The 17,000-nt window shown below is 52.5% G+C and overlaps 1 protein-coding gene across 1 annotated transcript; it reads left to right on the top strand.

The window, feature by feature from the left end:
* Positions 1–1,812: 1,812 nt before the first annotated feature.
* On the top strand, positions 1,813–15,171 carry PLPP7 (phospholipid phosphatase 7 (inactive)). The gene is made up of 2 exons (XM_061476843.1): positions 1,813–2,964; positions 14,333–15,171. The coding sequence occupies exons 1-2, from the start codon at positions 2,514–2,516 to the stop codon at positions 14,695–14,697; spliced, it is 816 nt and encodes a 271-aa protein (XP_061332827.1). The 5' UTR covers positions 1,813–2,513; the 3' UTR covers positions 14,698–15,171.
* Positions 15,172–17,000: the final 1,829 nt, after the last annotated feature.

Here is a 17,000-nt window from a genome sequence, read left to right as displayed (position 1 = left end):
TGACCGGGAGGCAGGAACACAGTGAGGCTGAGGGAGCTGGGTGCATGGAGCACACCAGATTTGTCCGTGCGGATTTGTCCGTCCGGGCATTCTCCCAGGTGATCCGTGTGGATCGGGTGTCAGGCCTGGAATAGCCCTGCTGCAGCAGGAAGCCTGTCTACAAGCTTAGCAGGGATATTTATAAACCCTGGGGTTTGTGGCTGTGTTGTGAGCAGTGCAGCAGGACGGTGCTCATCATGGTCGCAGTGCAGGGACTGGGGTGGTTTCCTTCCCAAGCTCGGTTTCCCTGGCTGGATCTGGTGCTGACAGCCCACCCTGCTGCAGGAGAGCCCAAATTGCTTTCCTTTCCCACTGCCCTTTTGACAGGGGTTTGCTGGTGCTGCGTCCATCCCATGCGACCCTTCCTCCTCCATCCCCTTCCCGCTGGGGCCTCGGGCTGGGCTGTGATGCTGGACTCTCACAGGGAGGCTGGGGCAGCTCTGTGTGTAAGGCAGGGAAATTCCCTTATATCAGCATCAGCAGAAGAGACAGGCACCAGATTAAATTAACTCCCCGGGCTTTCAAGGTACTTTTTACCCTGTGACATGCTCAGTAATAGCTCAGCATCCTGGGCACTGGACTGGACAGAGGGAGGGATGATTCTCCCTCTTTCTGTAGGCTTTCTGTGCCTGTGATGTTTGCAAAGAGCCCTGCACAGCAGCGGCCCTGCATGGAGCTGGAGAAGCAGGGCACCCATCCAGCGGGGAGGTGATGTCTGGAGCCAAGCTAAAGCGGTGCTGATGGTTATCTCCTCGGCTCATGGCAGGTGGGTCGAGATTTACCACATGCCTCGGAGCCGGGCAGCGGGATGAGGGCAGGCAGATAGGGACAGGGTGCTGACTGCCCTGATAACGTGAGAATGCTGCTGAGCAGACAGTGACCAGACAGGAGCTGGTGGGTGTCGGGGATGTGACAGTGCCAAGTGGTACCCGAGCTGAAGGGGGTTGTGGTTTATGGGCTGCCTGGGGTGGGGGGGCAGCTCTTCCTCCAGCTGGAATCATCACAGATGAGGGGTAACTTCCTAGAGGGTGTGATTCAGAGATGAATTGATGCGATTTTCCCTTGAGAAAGGGAAATATGAGCAAACCCAGGAGCTCCTCAGGACCTCTGGCACTTGTTCGGCCAAGCATTGCTCTCGCCTCTGGTCAGTCGGTCAGTCAGATGGGCAAGGGCTGGATGCATAATTCTCACAGAGGGTTTGAAGAGCTATGGATTAAAAGTGCAAAGAAAGTGCAAACTTTTTCTTACTGTCTTAGGAAGCCAAGAGCCACCCCTCAATTAGCACCTCACTCTCTGTTGTAGTTTGGACTGTTAAAGACACCTGGGTGCCTGATTCCCTGGGTTACCTGTCCAAATACTGACCTCCGCAACTGGGTGTTTGTGTAGGCAAACGTCACTGTCACCGAGAGATGCGCCTGTTCAGCTCCTCGGTGCAATACTCATCCTCTCCACTTCTCTGCCCACGGGGGATTTCCAGCCTATGTGCATAGGAATAATCGTGTTTCTCAGGCGTGTGGGTTGTGTGGAGCCGTGACAGCTCCTTGCCCAGGGAAGGTAACCTGCCTGTCACCCGCTTTCAGCCTGGGATGTGCGATGCTGGATGACACGGCACAAGCGTGCGGTATTGAGGCCATGCTCAGCGCTGGGGGCAGGAGGATGGGAATTCATTTGTGGTGCCGTGTCTCTTTTAATCAGGAGGCAGGTGATGCTTCTCTTTGGTCCAGGAACGAGGTGAGTGATGGGAGATGCTGCGGGGGTGCATCCTGAGCGGGAAGGGAGGATGGAGCTCGTGATGCTTGAAAGGTATCCATCCAGGGAGAGGAAGGTGGTGTTTAGGGTGCCCTTGCAGGGGGGGGAAGATGTTGCAGAACAGATAAATCAAGAAGATACCCAGGTAGAATTCCCTGTGGGGAAGCCCCTAATCAACACCCAGCCTTGGAGCTTGCAAAGCCAGGCTGCACAGTACACGATAGGAGCAGTGCTAGCTGCCATGGGGAGAGGGGATGCTGTGATCTCCTCCAGCTCCTTCTCTCTGATACAGAAATGTGAATTGCCGTGCCTAAAAGAACTACACTTCCCAGTTTCCCTTGCAGCCCAGGGGAATAAGCAATTGGAAGATTTAAATAGACCAGGCCAGAAGCAACCAACCTTTGGCACAACGCTTTTCCCTCCTCTTCTTCCAGTCTATTGGCTGTTTAACCTTTTTCCCTGGCACTGGAGTGGCTGCCAGGCCTGGCATTAATTCTCCTTCCAAGCTTGCTAGGCCCGTGAAGTAAACAGCCATGTGCATTCCTTACTCTATATTTAACAGCTGCAGTCTGTGCTGGGGGGCAACTGCAACAGAGGGGAACCTTTGCAGCTTCCCAAATTCACGGCTTGTGAGGGTAGGAGTGGGGGAAGCTTCCTGCAGGGAGAAGAGGGATTTCTCTCCTTCCCGGTGTTTGCAGAGCAGGTTGCGTTAAAGAGAGACTGCAATGCCAGCATCCCAGCCGCGGTCCAGGGCAAGAGACAGGAACAATGTCCTCAACAGGGCTGAGTTCCTCTCCCTGAATCAGCCCTTGAAGGGGACCCAGGAGAACAAGGGCTCCGGCAGAAAGCAGAGCGGCCAGGCCGGAGGAGCTGGTACCCAGAGCAGCAGCCCCAAGGAGCGGAGGCAGTCGCAGCAGCTGCCCGAAGAGGACTGCATGCAGCTCAACCCCTCCTTCAAGGGAATCGCCTTCAACTCCCTGCTGGCCATCGATATCTGCATCTCCAAGAGGCTGGGGGTGTGCGCCAACACAGCCTCCTCCTGGGGTGGTGCCCGCTCCATGATCAACCTCCTGGGGATAACGGGGCACGGCATCCCCTGGATCGCGGGGACGCTCATCTGCCTGGTGAAGAGCAGCACGCTGGCAGGCCAAGAGGTCCTCATGAACCTGCTGCTAGGTGAGTGGCAAACCTCCCTCCCCACCGGGAGAGCCCAGCCCTGGTCACAAGGGGCAGCAGCAATGGGACTCCTCCTCTGCCTGCTCCCAGCCACCGGTGTGGCTGGGAAGCAGGGAATGACCTTTAGGGTGAATGCTGCACGTATTGGCTGTCCCGGTCATGGGTACCATGGGTGATGGGTGTAGCAAAGAGTTGTCTGAGAGGGAGCCAGGAATCCTGGAAGCTGGTGGTACCCATGGAGTAGGGGCAGGTCCTCAGTCCTGCACGGGACAGGCTTGTCCAGTCAGATCAAGGAAGTGTCTGTGATGTGCAGGTGTATACCAGCAGCCATGTCTGTATTTAATCTAGGGTCATCTGCATCGGTGGTTTGATAGGTGGGAAAGCGTAAAGATTTGAATCTTTGATACGTGGATCGATTCCTGAAGATATCCTTGAGGAAAAGGTGTTCCCAGACCTTGGTTCACATCTCAGCCACCACGTGATGGAGTCCTGTCTCCTTCCCTGCTGCAGTTTGATCTAGTCTCGGCCTTCCCTTGAGGACCTTTCTTGCTGCTGTCCCATTTCCGTGTGCTAATTTGACCCAGAGGCTGTGCAGGTGGGCTGGGATCTCTCTGCCTTTCCTGCTAGTCCTCCTTTGCGTGGTGGTCGGTGTCGTTGCTTCTGGAGGTTGGGATGTGTTAAAGGAGTTGCCTTCTCAGTTAAGCAGGGCCTGTTCCACCTGTGTGGACCAATGCCCCACCAGTGACCATGCTGAGCTCTAGGCATGACTTCCCTTAGATCCTGGCCCCAAACCGCCCTGGCCATGTCTATCTGAGGACCTTGCTCTTCTTGCTCTTCTGCTTTTGGCATGGTGCTCAGTTATCATGTTTTTCCTTGTGACTAACTGCTATCTCATCTGGCTGGGATCCACCCGAGTGTTTCACCCTCTCCCAAAACCAGCGATTGGATCTCCCACTTTTGGTTGGTAAGAGAAATCAAAAAACATTGGATTTAGGCCTTTGCTTCTCAGGGATCCTTTTGAGAAGACATAGGGACCTTGTATTTCAGAGGCGCCCCAGGTAAGGGACCACTGCGACGCAATGTGGGCTCTGCAGCATGGCCCCAAGCTTTTCTTTCTCACAAGCTCACCTGAACTGGCTTGCAAAGCACAGTGGTGCCTTTTCTCCCCTCTTGCCTTTGAAAGAGCCCGTCCTTGTGCTGTGACATCTAGAGAAGGGAGGCCATGGCAGGGAAGCAGCCAGAATAGCATCAGCGTGATGCAGAGCCCGCTGATGTCAGCAGCTCTTCCAGGGGCTCCTCAGTGTGCTGGGTCAGCCTCTCGCTGAGAGAAGCTCCATTTAAAAGGGCACGAGGATGAAATAGGAGGTGACGAACGTCAACGGGCACCGTGTCCAGATGTCTCTTGACCTGAGAGCCTTTGATGGTCTTGGAGCATGAAAACTGACCTCTTTGGCTCCAAAATATTTGCGGTCCTTATAAAGCGCTAGTGCCACCTTTGGCTTAAAAACAAGGTAGGTTTTCTCACCCTTCTGTTGCCATCTGAGGAGGCCAAATGCGAAGCCACCTCTGGGGCACATAGGAACTTTGAGTATCGGGTGGTCACTGGGAGAGCTCAGCCCTGCACCACTGCTTGGGTCTCAAACGTGGTGACTCGACAGCTCCATGGAGAGCTCCAAAGAGCAGCCTCCAAATCGCTCCTTTTTGCCCTCCAAGTGGACATCACTGAGCAAAGCACCCTGAGCCTCTGTTGTCAGAGCTTCCTCTGCAGGACTCGTGTCACCCCACAGAGCTCATCTCTGCGTGGCCTTGGTTTGATATTCCAGATTGCAGTCAGAAACTCCGAGTATCCGAGTAGCTGCTGGGGTAATATCTGCATTGCTGATGGAGGAAGGAGCCTGGCTCTGGAGCGTGGCTCTGGTGGACCCAGGCAGAGCCCATGAGAAGTGGGGTCTTGTGTAGGTAGGAAGGGCATGACACAGCTGCTGCATCTGGCATCCTCGGTCCCTCCCGCTGCTGTTTTCCTATGGTTCACATCCATCAGGATGTGCTGTAAAGTCCTCCTGGGTAGGGACAGCCCAAAGGGAGGGGAACCTCCTGATGCTTCCCTGGTCTCTGGGGAAGAGGGAAGCGGGGAAGCCGGTGCTGTCTGTGGTGCCCCTTCCTCACCTCCCCTGTCTGTCCTCCCTTCCCCCTGCTTGCTGAGGGTTTCATACATCAAGCAGAATTTCTGATGCAGTCTCTGGGCAGGGAGCCAGCCCATCACAGAGCACTTGTTTAGGATGTGCAATCAGGCTTTCAAGGCGAGGAGACAGGAGACTGCTGGAATGGGACCGGGAACCTGGCAGAAGCATCACTGCAGATGGAGGGGGGGCACTTGCGCCCGAGGAGCTCTTGCCAACACATGTGGGAGCATTTTGGGTGAGGGGGTCTGACGCCGGGCTGCTCCATCCATCCCAACTGCAGATGTTGATCAGCAACCCCAAAGCAATGTTTTCCCTCCGTGTTTGCCATCTGTGATGGAATCTATCGATTCCCCTTGTCAGCCCTCCCAGCAAATGCCAAACAGCCAGAGGAGCACGTTCACGAGTTGCTGCCGAAAAGATGGAAGGGATCAGATATCTGTGCCCACTGTACAAAATCCCTCTGCCAGAATGTGCTTTCAGGAAGACTCTATCGGCGCTGCCAGCCCTGGCTGTTGAAGAGTCAGGAAGAAAGTCTGCACCCCTCAGCCAAACGGAGGAAATCAGGAAACCCCCACTTTTAGAGTTCATTTTATTTGAATCAATGACTCAAATTGGAACTTTCAGGGCCTTTCAAGCTCTCCTCTGCAATCACAAGGTTTTCATGAACACGGAGCTCTCAGAAAATCATTTGAACCTTGCAATTGGTCTTTCAGGGGGAAAACAGATGTAAAGCTTGCACTGAAATTCCCAACCTGCTTTAGAACCAGACAGAAACTCCACCGAACGCTGGGGGAAGCAGTGCCTCGGTGTCTGGTTCTGATCCATCTGGTGAGGATGTGGATCCAAATTTAGTGATTCATTGACTGTAAAGCCAGTAAAGAACATTTGGATCATCGATCTAACCCAAGGCAAAATACATGCTGGAGCACATCCCTTAATTTATTCCTGTTCAATTTGTTATGGGGAAAAACCCAAACACTCAATCTGATGTACAATTACAAGTGAGGGTGAACTTGTCAGAACTGTTTCTGTATTACTGCAGTGGTAGGGATGCTCACAAGCGCCTTCCTTTCAGTTTGACTCTTCCCTTCACTGCATCTGCATACCCTCGCCTCTCCAGCTGAATAGCTCTTTTAGCCAACATCTCTTCTGCCTTTCAATATTTTGGATAGTGCTCAAGTCATTTCTTCACCTCCTATTTATTAAGCTGAACAGATTGATCTTCTTGTTAGAATGATGATCTTTCCAGGTCCAGGCTACCTTCTTGCTCTGATGGAATATGGTTATCTATCCAAAGTGGTCATTCCAGTGAAGTCCACCTATTGTGTTTAGAGCCAAATAACCGCCTCATTTAGTTATCTGCACTCCAGCCTTGTGCCTTTGCTGGCAGAAGGTATCTGCTTAGTTAACCCTCGCATATAAAATACATATTCATGCTCAGTTTGAAATACCACCATTAACTGGTTCTGCTTTGCTCACAGCTTTCTGAAATAGGCATTTAGATGAGGAGAAAAGAAAGCTCCAGTCACCCCTTTGCCTGTTGTCTCAGTGACACAGGTCCTGGTCCTCCACCATCACCAGCTGGCTCTGCGTCCCTCTTCCAAGGGGCGGGTTGGCTCTTTGGTGCTGTCACTAAGCATTTATTGCCATCAAGTAAAGCAGTGCTGTAGGGTATGGCCGTAGCACCATGAACAAATGACACAGCAGGAGGAAAGAAGGGGAGCCCAGGGTCACTTCTCCTCTCCTGAAGGTCAGTGAGGAGGCAGTTCTTGCTCTCTTCAGCCTTCTCCCTGAATACTGACCTAGTTTTAGTCTGCCTGGGAACCAAGCCATGATATTCTGAGGCATAGTCCCCTGCAGACTTTATCCAAAGCCATGTATGTATTCATGTTTAAATATATATGTATTTATAAATACATATACAGGTCCAGGACTCTGCAGTCCCACCCCAGAAGCTTCCAAGCAAGACCAGGTTGGTAGGAAAGGAAGGAAAGACAGCAAGAAATGCCTTCTCCTGGCCCCTTGAGCCCCTGCTGACCCTGCTTTAACAATACAGAGGTGCTTCGGGTATTGTCACTGGAGGCCATGTGGTGAAAACACAGATAGTAAAGCCCATTGCTGCTAAAGGTCACTGAGTAAATCAAGTGCCCAGGCAGCACAGACAAGTTCATCCTGTTGAGCCTCAGGGCCCAGCAGCCCAGACTCAGCCGAGAGGCTGGGGAGTTGCACGGTGGATGGATCAGTCTGTACACATCGCTAAGCCGAGAGCCCCAGAGGTGGTTTGGGGCCAGATGTGTCTGTTTGCTCCCCTTTAATTTTCCCCCTGTGAGGCTCAGGATTTCCTGAGCTAAGCAGGGCAGATGATGCTTCGGCAGGGAGGGGGAGCCGGTGTCCTGTGTGAACCCTCCCTCCTTGTAAAACCCGGCCCAAGGAGGAGGTCCAGCCCCTGCCCAGTGTGCACTGAGACCTCAGCAAGTTTGCTGCACATCTGCCCAGTTTAAATGTCAGGTAACCCAGTATGACTGAGCCATGGCCAGGCAGAGGGAAGGACACAGATGCCCGCTCTCTGCATCCAGCATCTAGACACAGGTCCAGCCTGGCATTAAATACTCCATCACATCAGGCTGCTAACCTGCCTCTAGTTGTCCTGCCCGGATACAGCAGTTATCTGGTCCTTTGGTGGTGCCATCCTCACCCTTCATCACCCTCAAGGCTGATGAGCTCAGGCATCCCTGAACAGCAAGTGATGCTCAGCTCTCCCAGCTTCCCTGCCCCCCTTCCCTCTCCTTCCCTGCCTGCTTCCTCTATAGCAAATGTATACTGCTCACTGCAGGGCAGGCTTGTGAGTCTGCAGTGTCCCTTCAGATGAAGGACAGTCAGTGACAGGCTGGGACCCATCTGCCTGCAGCTGGAGCAGGCATGGGGCTATTCCCAGGGACATGCATAGGGTCTCTATCAGCCCCATGGTCTGATCAGCCCCTGGGTACCAGGCAGCATCAAGGGGCTCAGCTCCTGGCTGGCTGCTTGGTGCTGAGGATGCTGCAAGGCCTGCAGCCATCAGCGTGCAGCCCTTGGGGAAGCTGCAGCAAGCTGAAATCCAGCCCTCACACAGAGTGAGCAGGCAAAATGTTCCACAGCCTGAATGCAGAGTGAGAGAGAAAGAAGTGCGAGGGTTGTTGAATGGGAAGAGGGGGAATAAACATGGGAAATGAGTCATCCTTATGTCTGTCACTCCGGGAACGGCTTCCCATTGCCCCTGCCTGGAGCAAAAAGGGGACTGTAGCTGTTTCACGCAGGCAGAGCCAGCCCTGCCGGGGAGGCTGAGCCAGGCTCTGGCCCAAAGGGAGATCCCGGGAAATGGGTGAGTGTGTTTGCCTCTAATGCGACCTGACGGGAGCAGTGGCTGGGAAGAGGAAGGTGGAGGAGTGCTGGGCAGTGAGGTGAGTCTCTGGGAGGAGCAAGAGCAGGGAGAGCCCATGGGGTATCCTGCTATGGGACCGGAGCAGGATGGGAGGGGGGAATCGGATGAACTGGCTCTTTTCTTTCCCCTTGGAAGCCATCTCCATGTTTTCACCTGGAGCACAGTTCTGGTCTCACTCTCTGTTTCCAACTAGACAGGGATGCTGGAGACAAACCTGACCTGGGTGTAACGCACTGCGAGGCATGATGGTTGGAGACCCTCTGAGTACCACAGCATCAGCCCAAACTGGGGTTCTGGGCTGTTTGCCTTGCTGAAGGCAACAGGGTGTACACACAAGCCTAAGCAGCACTGAGGCCAAGGGAGGAGTCCAGCCTCTATGGGCTGCACCGTGCTGGTGGTCACCAACCCAAGGCATTTTCCTTCCTTCACCAGTGCTTGTGGGTTGCTGCGTGTGGCTCTGGGATGTGCTGATGTTCCCTGCACTGCTGCCATAGCATTCAGGGACATTTCAAGCTGTCAGAACCCTTCTGGGATGCAGCTGAGCCATCCTGGGGGGGTGCTCCGCTCACGTTCCTCACCAGCACAAGCCCTTTTCACTGCGCTCGCCATCTCATCCCCAAGCTGTGCAGCCCCCCCTCAGTCAATGATGCTGAGATGCAAATTACCCAGCTCCCAAGGGCACAGTATTTCCAAGGAGGGAACTCCAGGCAGCCTGTGTTTGCACTCAGGGCTGTTTCTAATCATCTGGGATATAGCGGCTCTATTTTTAGTTGTTGGTTGGGTTTTTTTCACTATTAATTGTACAATGCAGCTTTCCACCATTATTCTTCACCTCCCTGTGGCCACTTATCCCATGCTGCTGCTTGTTCAGCCAAAAAATAACCTCCCACCAAAATGCTCCAGCATCTGATTCATTGGTTCTTCAGCGTGTCCTGCCATCTGTGCCTTTTCTCAGCTCTTACACCCAATAGTACCACATTTGGGGAAGAAAATGGAGTAAAGGAGTTCACTTGCAGAGGAGTGGATCTCTTCCAGCTTCCACCAACTCCACCGGAGAGGGGTTGGAGATGCTTTTGAAACCTGCATCTTGCATTAGTATCAAGTAGGCAAGGCTGCAAACAGCTCGTTTTCCAGGTCAGGGAGCCTAATGCCTGCGGGAGATTTGGGAAGTTCAGAAACAGGGGCTTCCCAAGAAGGAGGCAGTGCTCATTATTATGAATTAATTATTATAATAAAAATGAATGAATTCATTATTATAATAATAATGAATGAATTCTTTATTATGAATTCTAATTGTGCAGCAAAAAAATCCGTTTTCTGGGAACGGTGACATCTGCCCTGAGTGGCTGATCCGGGAATACAGCACCTTCAAAGCCAGCTGTAGTGGGGAGCACGTGCCATCTCAGTGGTGGTGGTGTAGCACAGAGTAACCCGGGTCGGAGCTGGCTGCAGGTTCTGAAGCACAGGCAAAGAGTTATCGACAAGTTGTCTTTGCTTTAAGACAGTGCTGGGGCCAGGCAGATGGGGTGTTCAATGCCCTTGGTTGCTCCTGAGCTCACAGGATGGGGTTGCTCTTTGTTCCTGGGCATTTACCCCCACCTTTTCCTCTCCCCACAGCTCATAGTCCAGCTTGTGGCTGCTTCTGATCCCAGTCTCACAGGCTGGGCTCTGTCTCATCCAAGCAGCCCCATGTGCACGGAGTCACATGAATCACGGCTGCAGGAACGGATGAAGCCAAGGGCTTTTTTGGCTTTCTCCTTTTTCCCTCTCTGCCCCCAGCACTGCACCCAGGGTGTTTTTCAGCTGTGATTACATGTTCATATAAACATCTCAGCTGGAATCATCCTCTGTCCCTGGAGACACTGCCTGGCTCCAACGTGGGGCAGGCAATGGATGCCCCCAAGGGTGCTCGCTCCATCCTCATCCTCAGCTGGGGCAGAATGGACCTTATGGGACAAAAAGGACCTTATGGTGACAGGGGATGTCCAATAGGTTCAACTTTTCATAAACATGAGCTTTGGGGTTTGGCTTGGTTCTGCTGCAACGATGCTTCTGGTTTGTCCTTGTGCCCTGCCTGCGCAGGGCTTGCCTCTTTGCTCTTAATGGGCTCCTAAGGTTTGGTGGCAGGAGCAAGGCAGATAATTGTTTTCCTTTTCTTATTAATAGATATAAAACGTCTGCCCAGGGGGCTCACTTTCAGCTCATTTGCTGTGCATCTGATGCCAGATGTTGGCTATTTACATACCAAGGTGATCTCTGGTGCTAAAATTGTCGCAGGCAGGCAGGACTTGCTCTTTGGTTTTGTGCTTTAAGGAAGTTTTCGGTGTTAGTGGAGCTTTTTGTGATGGTTTTGCAGGGGGAATCTGGAAGGATTTTTTCCCTTTGACAGCAGGTCAAAAGGGAAATTATGGGTCATTTTCAGAAGAATGTGAAAGCTAATCCTTCCTTTGCTCTTTTATACCCAGTGCTACCTGGAGTTTATATCCAATGCTGCCTCTGTTTTAAATCCAGTGCTGCATGGATCTGGGGAACGGGCATGATGAAAAAATCACTTTAAATGAAGATTTCTTGCTCCTCTGCTCTCACCTCGGTCAGGAGGCACGCTGCCATCCCTGCTGCGCTCCGACAGCCCCGTCTGCCTGTCTCCAGAGAGCAGCATTACGCAAGTGCAGGCTGCTAAATCAGCTGCAGGCTCCCTTCTGCAGTCCCTCCCCGGGCTGTATTTCCTCCAGCCTTTAGTCGGGTCACTGAAGGATTTGCTCATCTCCTTCCCATGTTAGGGACAGGGAAAGGGCAGACCGAAGGTGATGCTGCTGCTTTGCAGGTGGCTGCTCTGGGAGGTGCAAGATTAAGGGCCTTCGGATGCAAGCAGTAGCCAGTAGGCACCAGAGATACCCATCTGCAGCTGGACCCATCACTAAGGATGCCCATAAGAAAGTTAATCCCGTAATGGATGAGGAGGGAGGGTTTGGTTTGCGTTAAGGAGCAAAAGCAAGTGAGCTGAAGTCCAAGTGGGTATGTAGGTCAAGGAATTGCAAGGGAATAGGGCTCAGGCTGGGGCTGCTGAGTATCTCTGCTCCTGCAGGGTGCCCCATTGGCAGCACCATCATCAGCAGTGCTTGTGCTGATTCACCCTGGCAGCGCAGCAGCAAGTGGGCAGGGGCACAGAGGTTCTGCTGAGCCCCAGAGCTGGGTGAGGGCACTGGGACCCCCAGTACCTTAGGGGCTGGGGCAGGGCAGGCTGCTGGGGCTGCTCCATAAATCAGTTGTTTCATGGAACTGGGTGGAAGGAACAGAAAGTGCAAGGGGAAGAGGCAGAGAAAGCACCAGACAGAGGGATCTTGGGGAGGTTTGATTTCAACAGCAGATTAACCCCAGTTTTAATGCTGTCATGCCTTCAGATCTTGAAATGTGAGCAAAGGAGGCTTTCTGCTTTCTGTGCATCATTTGATGAAAACCAAACCTAGCAGTACTGAAGGCCCATTTTAGTCATCTGCTGAATGAAAGGACTATTAAACCAGCTCTTTGGCATGTTCTCCATGCCCTGAACACCTCCATGCACACAGGCCTGCATCCCTCAGGTTGCCCTGACATCCCCTTTGCCCATAAAAAAATCTTGGAGGTGCAAAATACTGACAGATATTGGTGAACACCACCCATCAGTAAAGCACAATACATCCGTGCTACTGATCTGCAGGCAGATTTCATGGGGAATGGTGTGTAACAGGTGTATTGTACACCATGGAGGAGACACTGGGTACTTTGGGGTACTTCCTGAGCCCTGGCTGAGCTCCTCAGCAATGCAATAAGCTGCTGACTTCAGCAGGAGCAGCTTCTTCTCTTGGCAGCGCTGGTGCATCACCTTTGCTGAAATGAACATGTGTGCCTGGGCTCCTGAGTTTGCATCCCAAGGAGCCAGTTCTCACCCAGTTCTTGTCCAGGTGAGATGGGACCCATGAGCAATGCAGCTGGTGAGCTGAAGGACTTGGCTGCATCGAGGCTGTGGAAGGGTCACCTTGCTGGGGTGAGGAGCTGGGCTCAGGGTGATTTAGGAAGCCCAGCATCAGCAGAGCCGCGTGGCTGCCCAGACACAGCAATACTGCTGGTTAGCTTCAGCACTTCATTACCATCAATGCTGACAGCATTCAGCTTTAACAGGAAATCCCCAAGACTGGCTGCTCCAGCCTGGGTTTGAAATTCCTCCCTCCCATTCCCCTCCCAGCCAGCCCCTTAATAACATATCCGCAAACCATCAAATACAGAGATCCACTCTGTGCCAGGGTCCCCCTCCATTGGCTGTGGACCTCCCCCTTCTCTCTGCCCATCACATCAGGCAGGCTCGGTGTCCTGTCTGTCCTTGTCCTCCTAAGCCCATTGCTACTGCTGGTGTTGCATCTGCAGCCTCACACCTTGATTCAGACATCACCTATAAACCTTTCCTTCATCTCCACCTTCTGCTTCTCATTGTGTTTAACTTAGAGTCCCACTGTGGCCTGTGCTGCTGTTGACACTATAAAGGAGCTGGTACCCAGGCCTTTTCCCCTGCTCCATCTCTCCTCCACAGCTCTGAGAACCCAGGAGTGGCTCGGGCAGGACCTGGTTTGCAGGAAGTCCAAGGAGTTCCTGCTGTCCCCCTTCCCCATGCAAGATACCCTGCAGATGAGAATAGCCCTTCTATAAGGAGAGAATTTGGCCAGGATAAACCCCATCTGCATCCCAAAGCAGTGCCGGAGGCTGGCTGTGCAGGGGTGGCACTGCGGGAGGCAGGCAAGCAGAGCTGCCGTGACAGCTCCTGCCAGGAGGAGCTGCCTGCCTCCAATGTGCCACCTCATTTCCCATCCCCTGCCACCGCCGCACTCCCATCCATCCTCCTGAAACCTTGTCAGCTCTCAAGGAACAGTCTTTATCAGCGGAGAGGAAGCAGGCGACTGGCTGCTTGCATTCCTGCTGAAGGAGCAGGCTGTGCTCATGATGCTCTATATTTCCTTGTCATCGCTGCGAGGAGCTGAAATCAGCACTCTGGCTAATGAGGAGGGCTGGGGAAAAGCAGATGAGTGGATTAAAGAAAACTAAAATCAATGCTAGGAAATAGAAACGACAGTACCAGTCGGCTGGGACAAAGGAGGTGGGGTGAAGAGGAGGGTAATGAACACAAGTGCTGATGAGTTTTGCTCCCAAAGCAGTTAGGGAAGAAAGGTGATTTAGCGTCAAGATATGTAGCTGCAGGGATGGTCCCTCTGCTGCCACAAGCCTGGATTTGCTTAGGCTGAGGGATGTGTTAACCCCAAACCACGTTTGCACAGGGAAATGGGTGCATGGGGTGACTTGAAGGGAGGAAGCCCCAGGAAGAGGGAGGAGAGTAGAAGCAAGAAATGGCTTGTGAGTGTTCAACACCTCAGCTAAGGGAGAGGGAGGACAGGAACAGGGACACTCAGTCCGGTGGTTTCAGGGCCAAAAGAGTGTTAATTTTAGCTTCACCAGTTGCTCTTTCCCTCCCCAGGCAGATCGCTTGCCTCTTCAGTTTGGGTTTCTCCCAAAAGAGATGGTGCTAATGGTACTTGCCTTCCCCATGGGAGGGTTAATTAACATTTGGGTGGTGATCAGAGGATGGGGAGGCTGCCTTCAGCTGAACCGGGGACACATGGGTGGAAATGAACCCAAATCTTTATCTAAAACCAGTGACCATCCTTGAATGTTCTGCCTTGAAACTTGCCTTTGACTCAGCTCCATCTCTGACCTTTCTCTCTCATCTCTCATTCTACAGCCCTGCTCCTGGACATCATGATTGTGGCTGGGCTGCAGAAGCTGGCCAAGAGGAAGGGTCCGTACGATGTCACCCCTGGCTTGTTGGACTACCTGACCATGGACACCTATGCGTTCCCAGCCGGGCATGCCAGCCGGGTGGCCATGCTCTCCAAGTTCTTCCTCAACCACCTGGTCTTGGCCATCCCTCTCCGGATCCTGCTGGTCCTCTGGGCCCTCTGCGTGGGCTTTTCCCGTGTCATGATCGGACGGCACCACATCACAGATGTCCTGTCTGGCTTTGTTTTCGGCTACTTACAGTTCAGGCTGGTGGAGTTGATATGGATGTCTTCTAACACATGTCAGATGTTGATATCCATCTGGTGAACACAGGGGACTTGATGGCCTTTCCACTGGAAACGAGTAGATACTTGAAGAGTCTCCCTCCCAGTGTTTTCTACATGTTGTTTGTTGGAAGCAGTTGTAGCTTCCATGAGTAGTGGTGTTTTTTAATGTTGCTTCCCCACTTGAAAAGAGTTTCTTGCAATGGATTGGGTTTTAGCAATCAAGGGCCATACCTTTGGCCCTATTCTCAAGCTGTGTTTGGACAGCAGCCTAATTTAGCTTTACGGGTAAAAGAAACGAGCTACACGGCTGCCCATGGGTGGTTGACATCAGCACCTTGGTGTGTCCTCAGGAGAGGCAGTGCCTGAGGGTTTCCTGAGAACACGTTGGTTAACTTTTTTGATGCTAAACCATTTTGGCCACAGTGCTTTTTCCTTTTGTAAGCCCAGGAGTGTGTCTTGTACAGAGTCAGGACACTGCCGGCACTTCACAGATAATAAATAATCAGAGAAATCCTGCCCTGTTTGGTTCTTATCCTGAGGGAAGGGACAAAAACCAGCTCAGTGCAGCTTTGAGATACGCGGTCAACTGGGAGCAGGTCTTGACCGAGGGGATGCAAATGATCCCTTCAGTGGTTTGCTTTGCACGGGGTGGACCTAGATGGGTGCTCAGGATGCTGAAGGTGGTGTGTTGAAACCAGCCTTTCATCTGCTGTTCAAAAGTCTGCTCCGTGAGGGTTGTGGGGAAAGGTTGGTCTGGTAAAGGGCAAATGCAAGTTGTCCATTTTCATCCTAGTTAGGGAGTAATTGAATAGGCCTTGTGCTGAGTCGTGGTGATTTTGCAAAGCAGGTCTAGTTACAAAGCAGAGTCTTCGTGGCTATGATTTTGTAATGATGCCAAATGATGGGAATTTTCAAGGTGAGTCTTGTACAGCATTGACTGTTTTCTGGTGCACCCAGCAATGCTGGTGAGCTAGAGGGAGGCAGCCAGGACTGCCCATACCCCTGTCTCTGCTTGCTTAGCTGTAACCTCATTAGAGGTAAATGTTCCTGTGTCTTACCCTGTATGAAATGAGGAGACCGCTCTGACCTTCCTTATTGCAAGGCTGAACTAATTGATGTCTGTGAACTGGTCCAAGGTTACTGAATACAAAGTTTGATACCCAGACACTGTTCTGCTGCTTCCCATTACTGACAAGCAGCCACCTTGAAACCTGGCTGATGTTTCCACTGGTGACAGCCATCCTCAGTGCAGTGTCTCTGAAACGGATCACCCATCGCAACTGTCTAAGAAAATCCCATAGTTTGCACAGAACCCTCCAGTTCTCTCTGGTTTCTCCGTCTTAAGAAGAGTTTGATGTTTGGAAGGTGATGGACACTGCTAGACTTACCACCTGGGTGCATCCTGCAAAATGAAAGGATCCCATCATCCCTGTCCTCCTGTCTCTCCCAAGTGAGCAAAATACACCCAGCAAGGCCAGGGAACAATCTTGCGCTCTCATCTATCCATGTGTGCTGGAGATCCTCTTCCTACAGGAGCTGCTGGTGAGAAGGAGACATTCAGATAATGACTGCTGCACGCCGCTGACATTCCTTGCTCTTTGATAATTAACATGAAAAGAAGCTAAACAGAAAATCTATCCCTGGCATGTGTCTCCAGCTGGGACGTGAGCGCAGCGCCCTGGGAGTCACCGAGCTCCCGCGCTGCCAGCGCCGAGGCTGGAGCAGAAGCGTGGTGAGGAGAACCACCGTGTCCTTCGGAGACCAGCCTCCCATGGAGCTCCCTGGGGAGGGCTGTGCGAGGGTCCCGCGGGAAGGGCTGTCACTGAGTGTGCTCCAGAAAGGGGAGAGCTCTGGGCCTTGCTGGTTGTCTCTGGAGGCTGCAGGTCGGTGCAGCAGCAGGCAGAGCAGCAGGGGGTGATCAGTGATGCCCCAATCCCCTGCTGCTTCTTGTTTAAATGGGGTGGGAGCAGAGACATGGTGCTGCGCTTGGCATCCATCAGGGGTTTTCTTTGCCAGGCTCCTTCTCCTGCAAAAAACGTATGTGAAGAAGTGAGCTATGGTTCTTTCTCTTTCTTTCAGACACTTGTCAGCGTTTATCCTCGCCCCTAGGAAGGATGGAGCATGTTACTGCAGCTCCAAAGGTGTGTGTGTGCACCTATGGGTAGCTGGAGATGGTGGGTACCTAGAGGTGCTTTGTGGGAAGCTCTCACTTCGTGATTCTAGGTTTTATACTGAACCTTTGCAGATAGGCTGGATGCGTCTACGGCCATGTCACTGGGTCTAGGTTTCCTTGCACTTGTATTGCCTTGGTCTATCCAGGATGGCTTTGAAGGAGTTCATCCT

This window comes from Pezoporus flaviventris, unplaced genomic scaffold (genome assembly GCF_033815535.1).
Source record: "Pezoporus flaviventris isolate CSIRO_AGI_PZ_B2104156 unplaced genomic scaffold, CSIRO_AGI_Pfla_v1 ptg000097l, whole genome shotgun sequence".
Taxonomy (NCBI): Eukaryota; Metazoa; Chordata; class Aves; order Psittaciformes; family Psittacidae; genus Pezoporus; species Pezoporus flaviventris.
The sequence above is the reverse complement of the archived record's forward strand: the minus strand, read 5'-3'. Positions and strand labels throughout refer to the sequence as shown.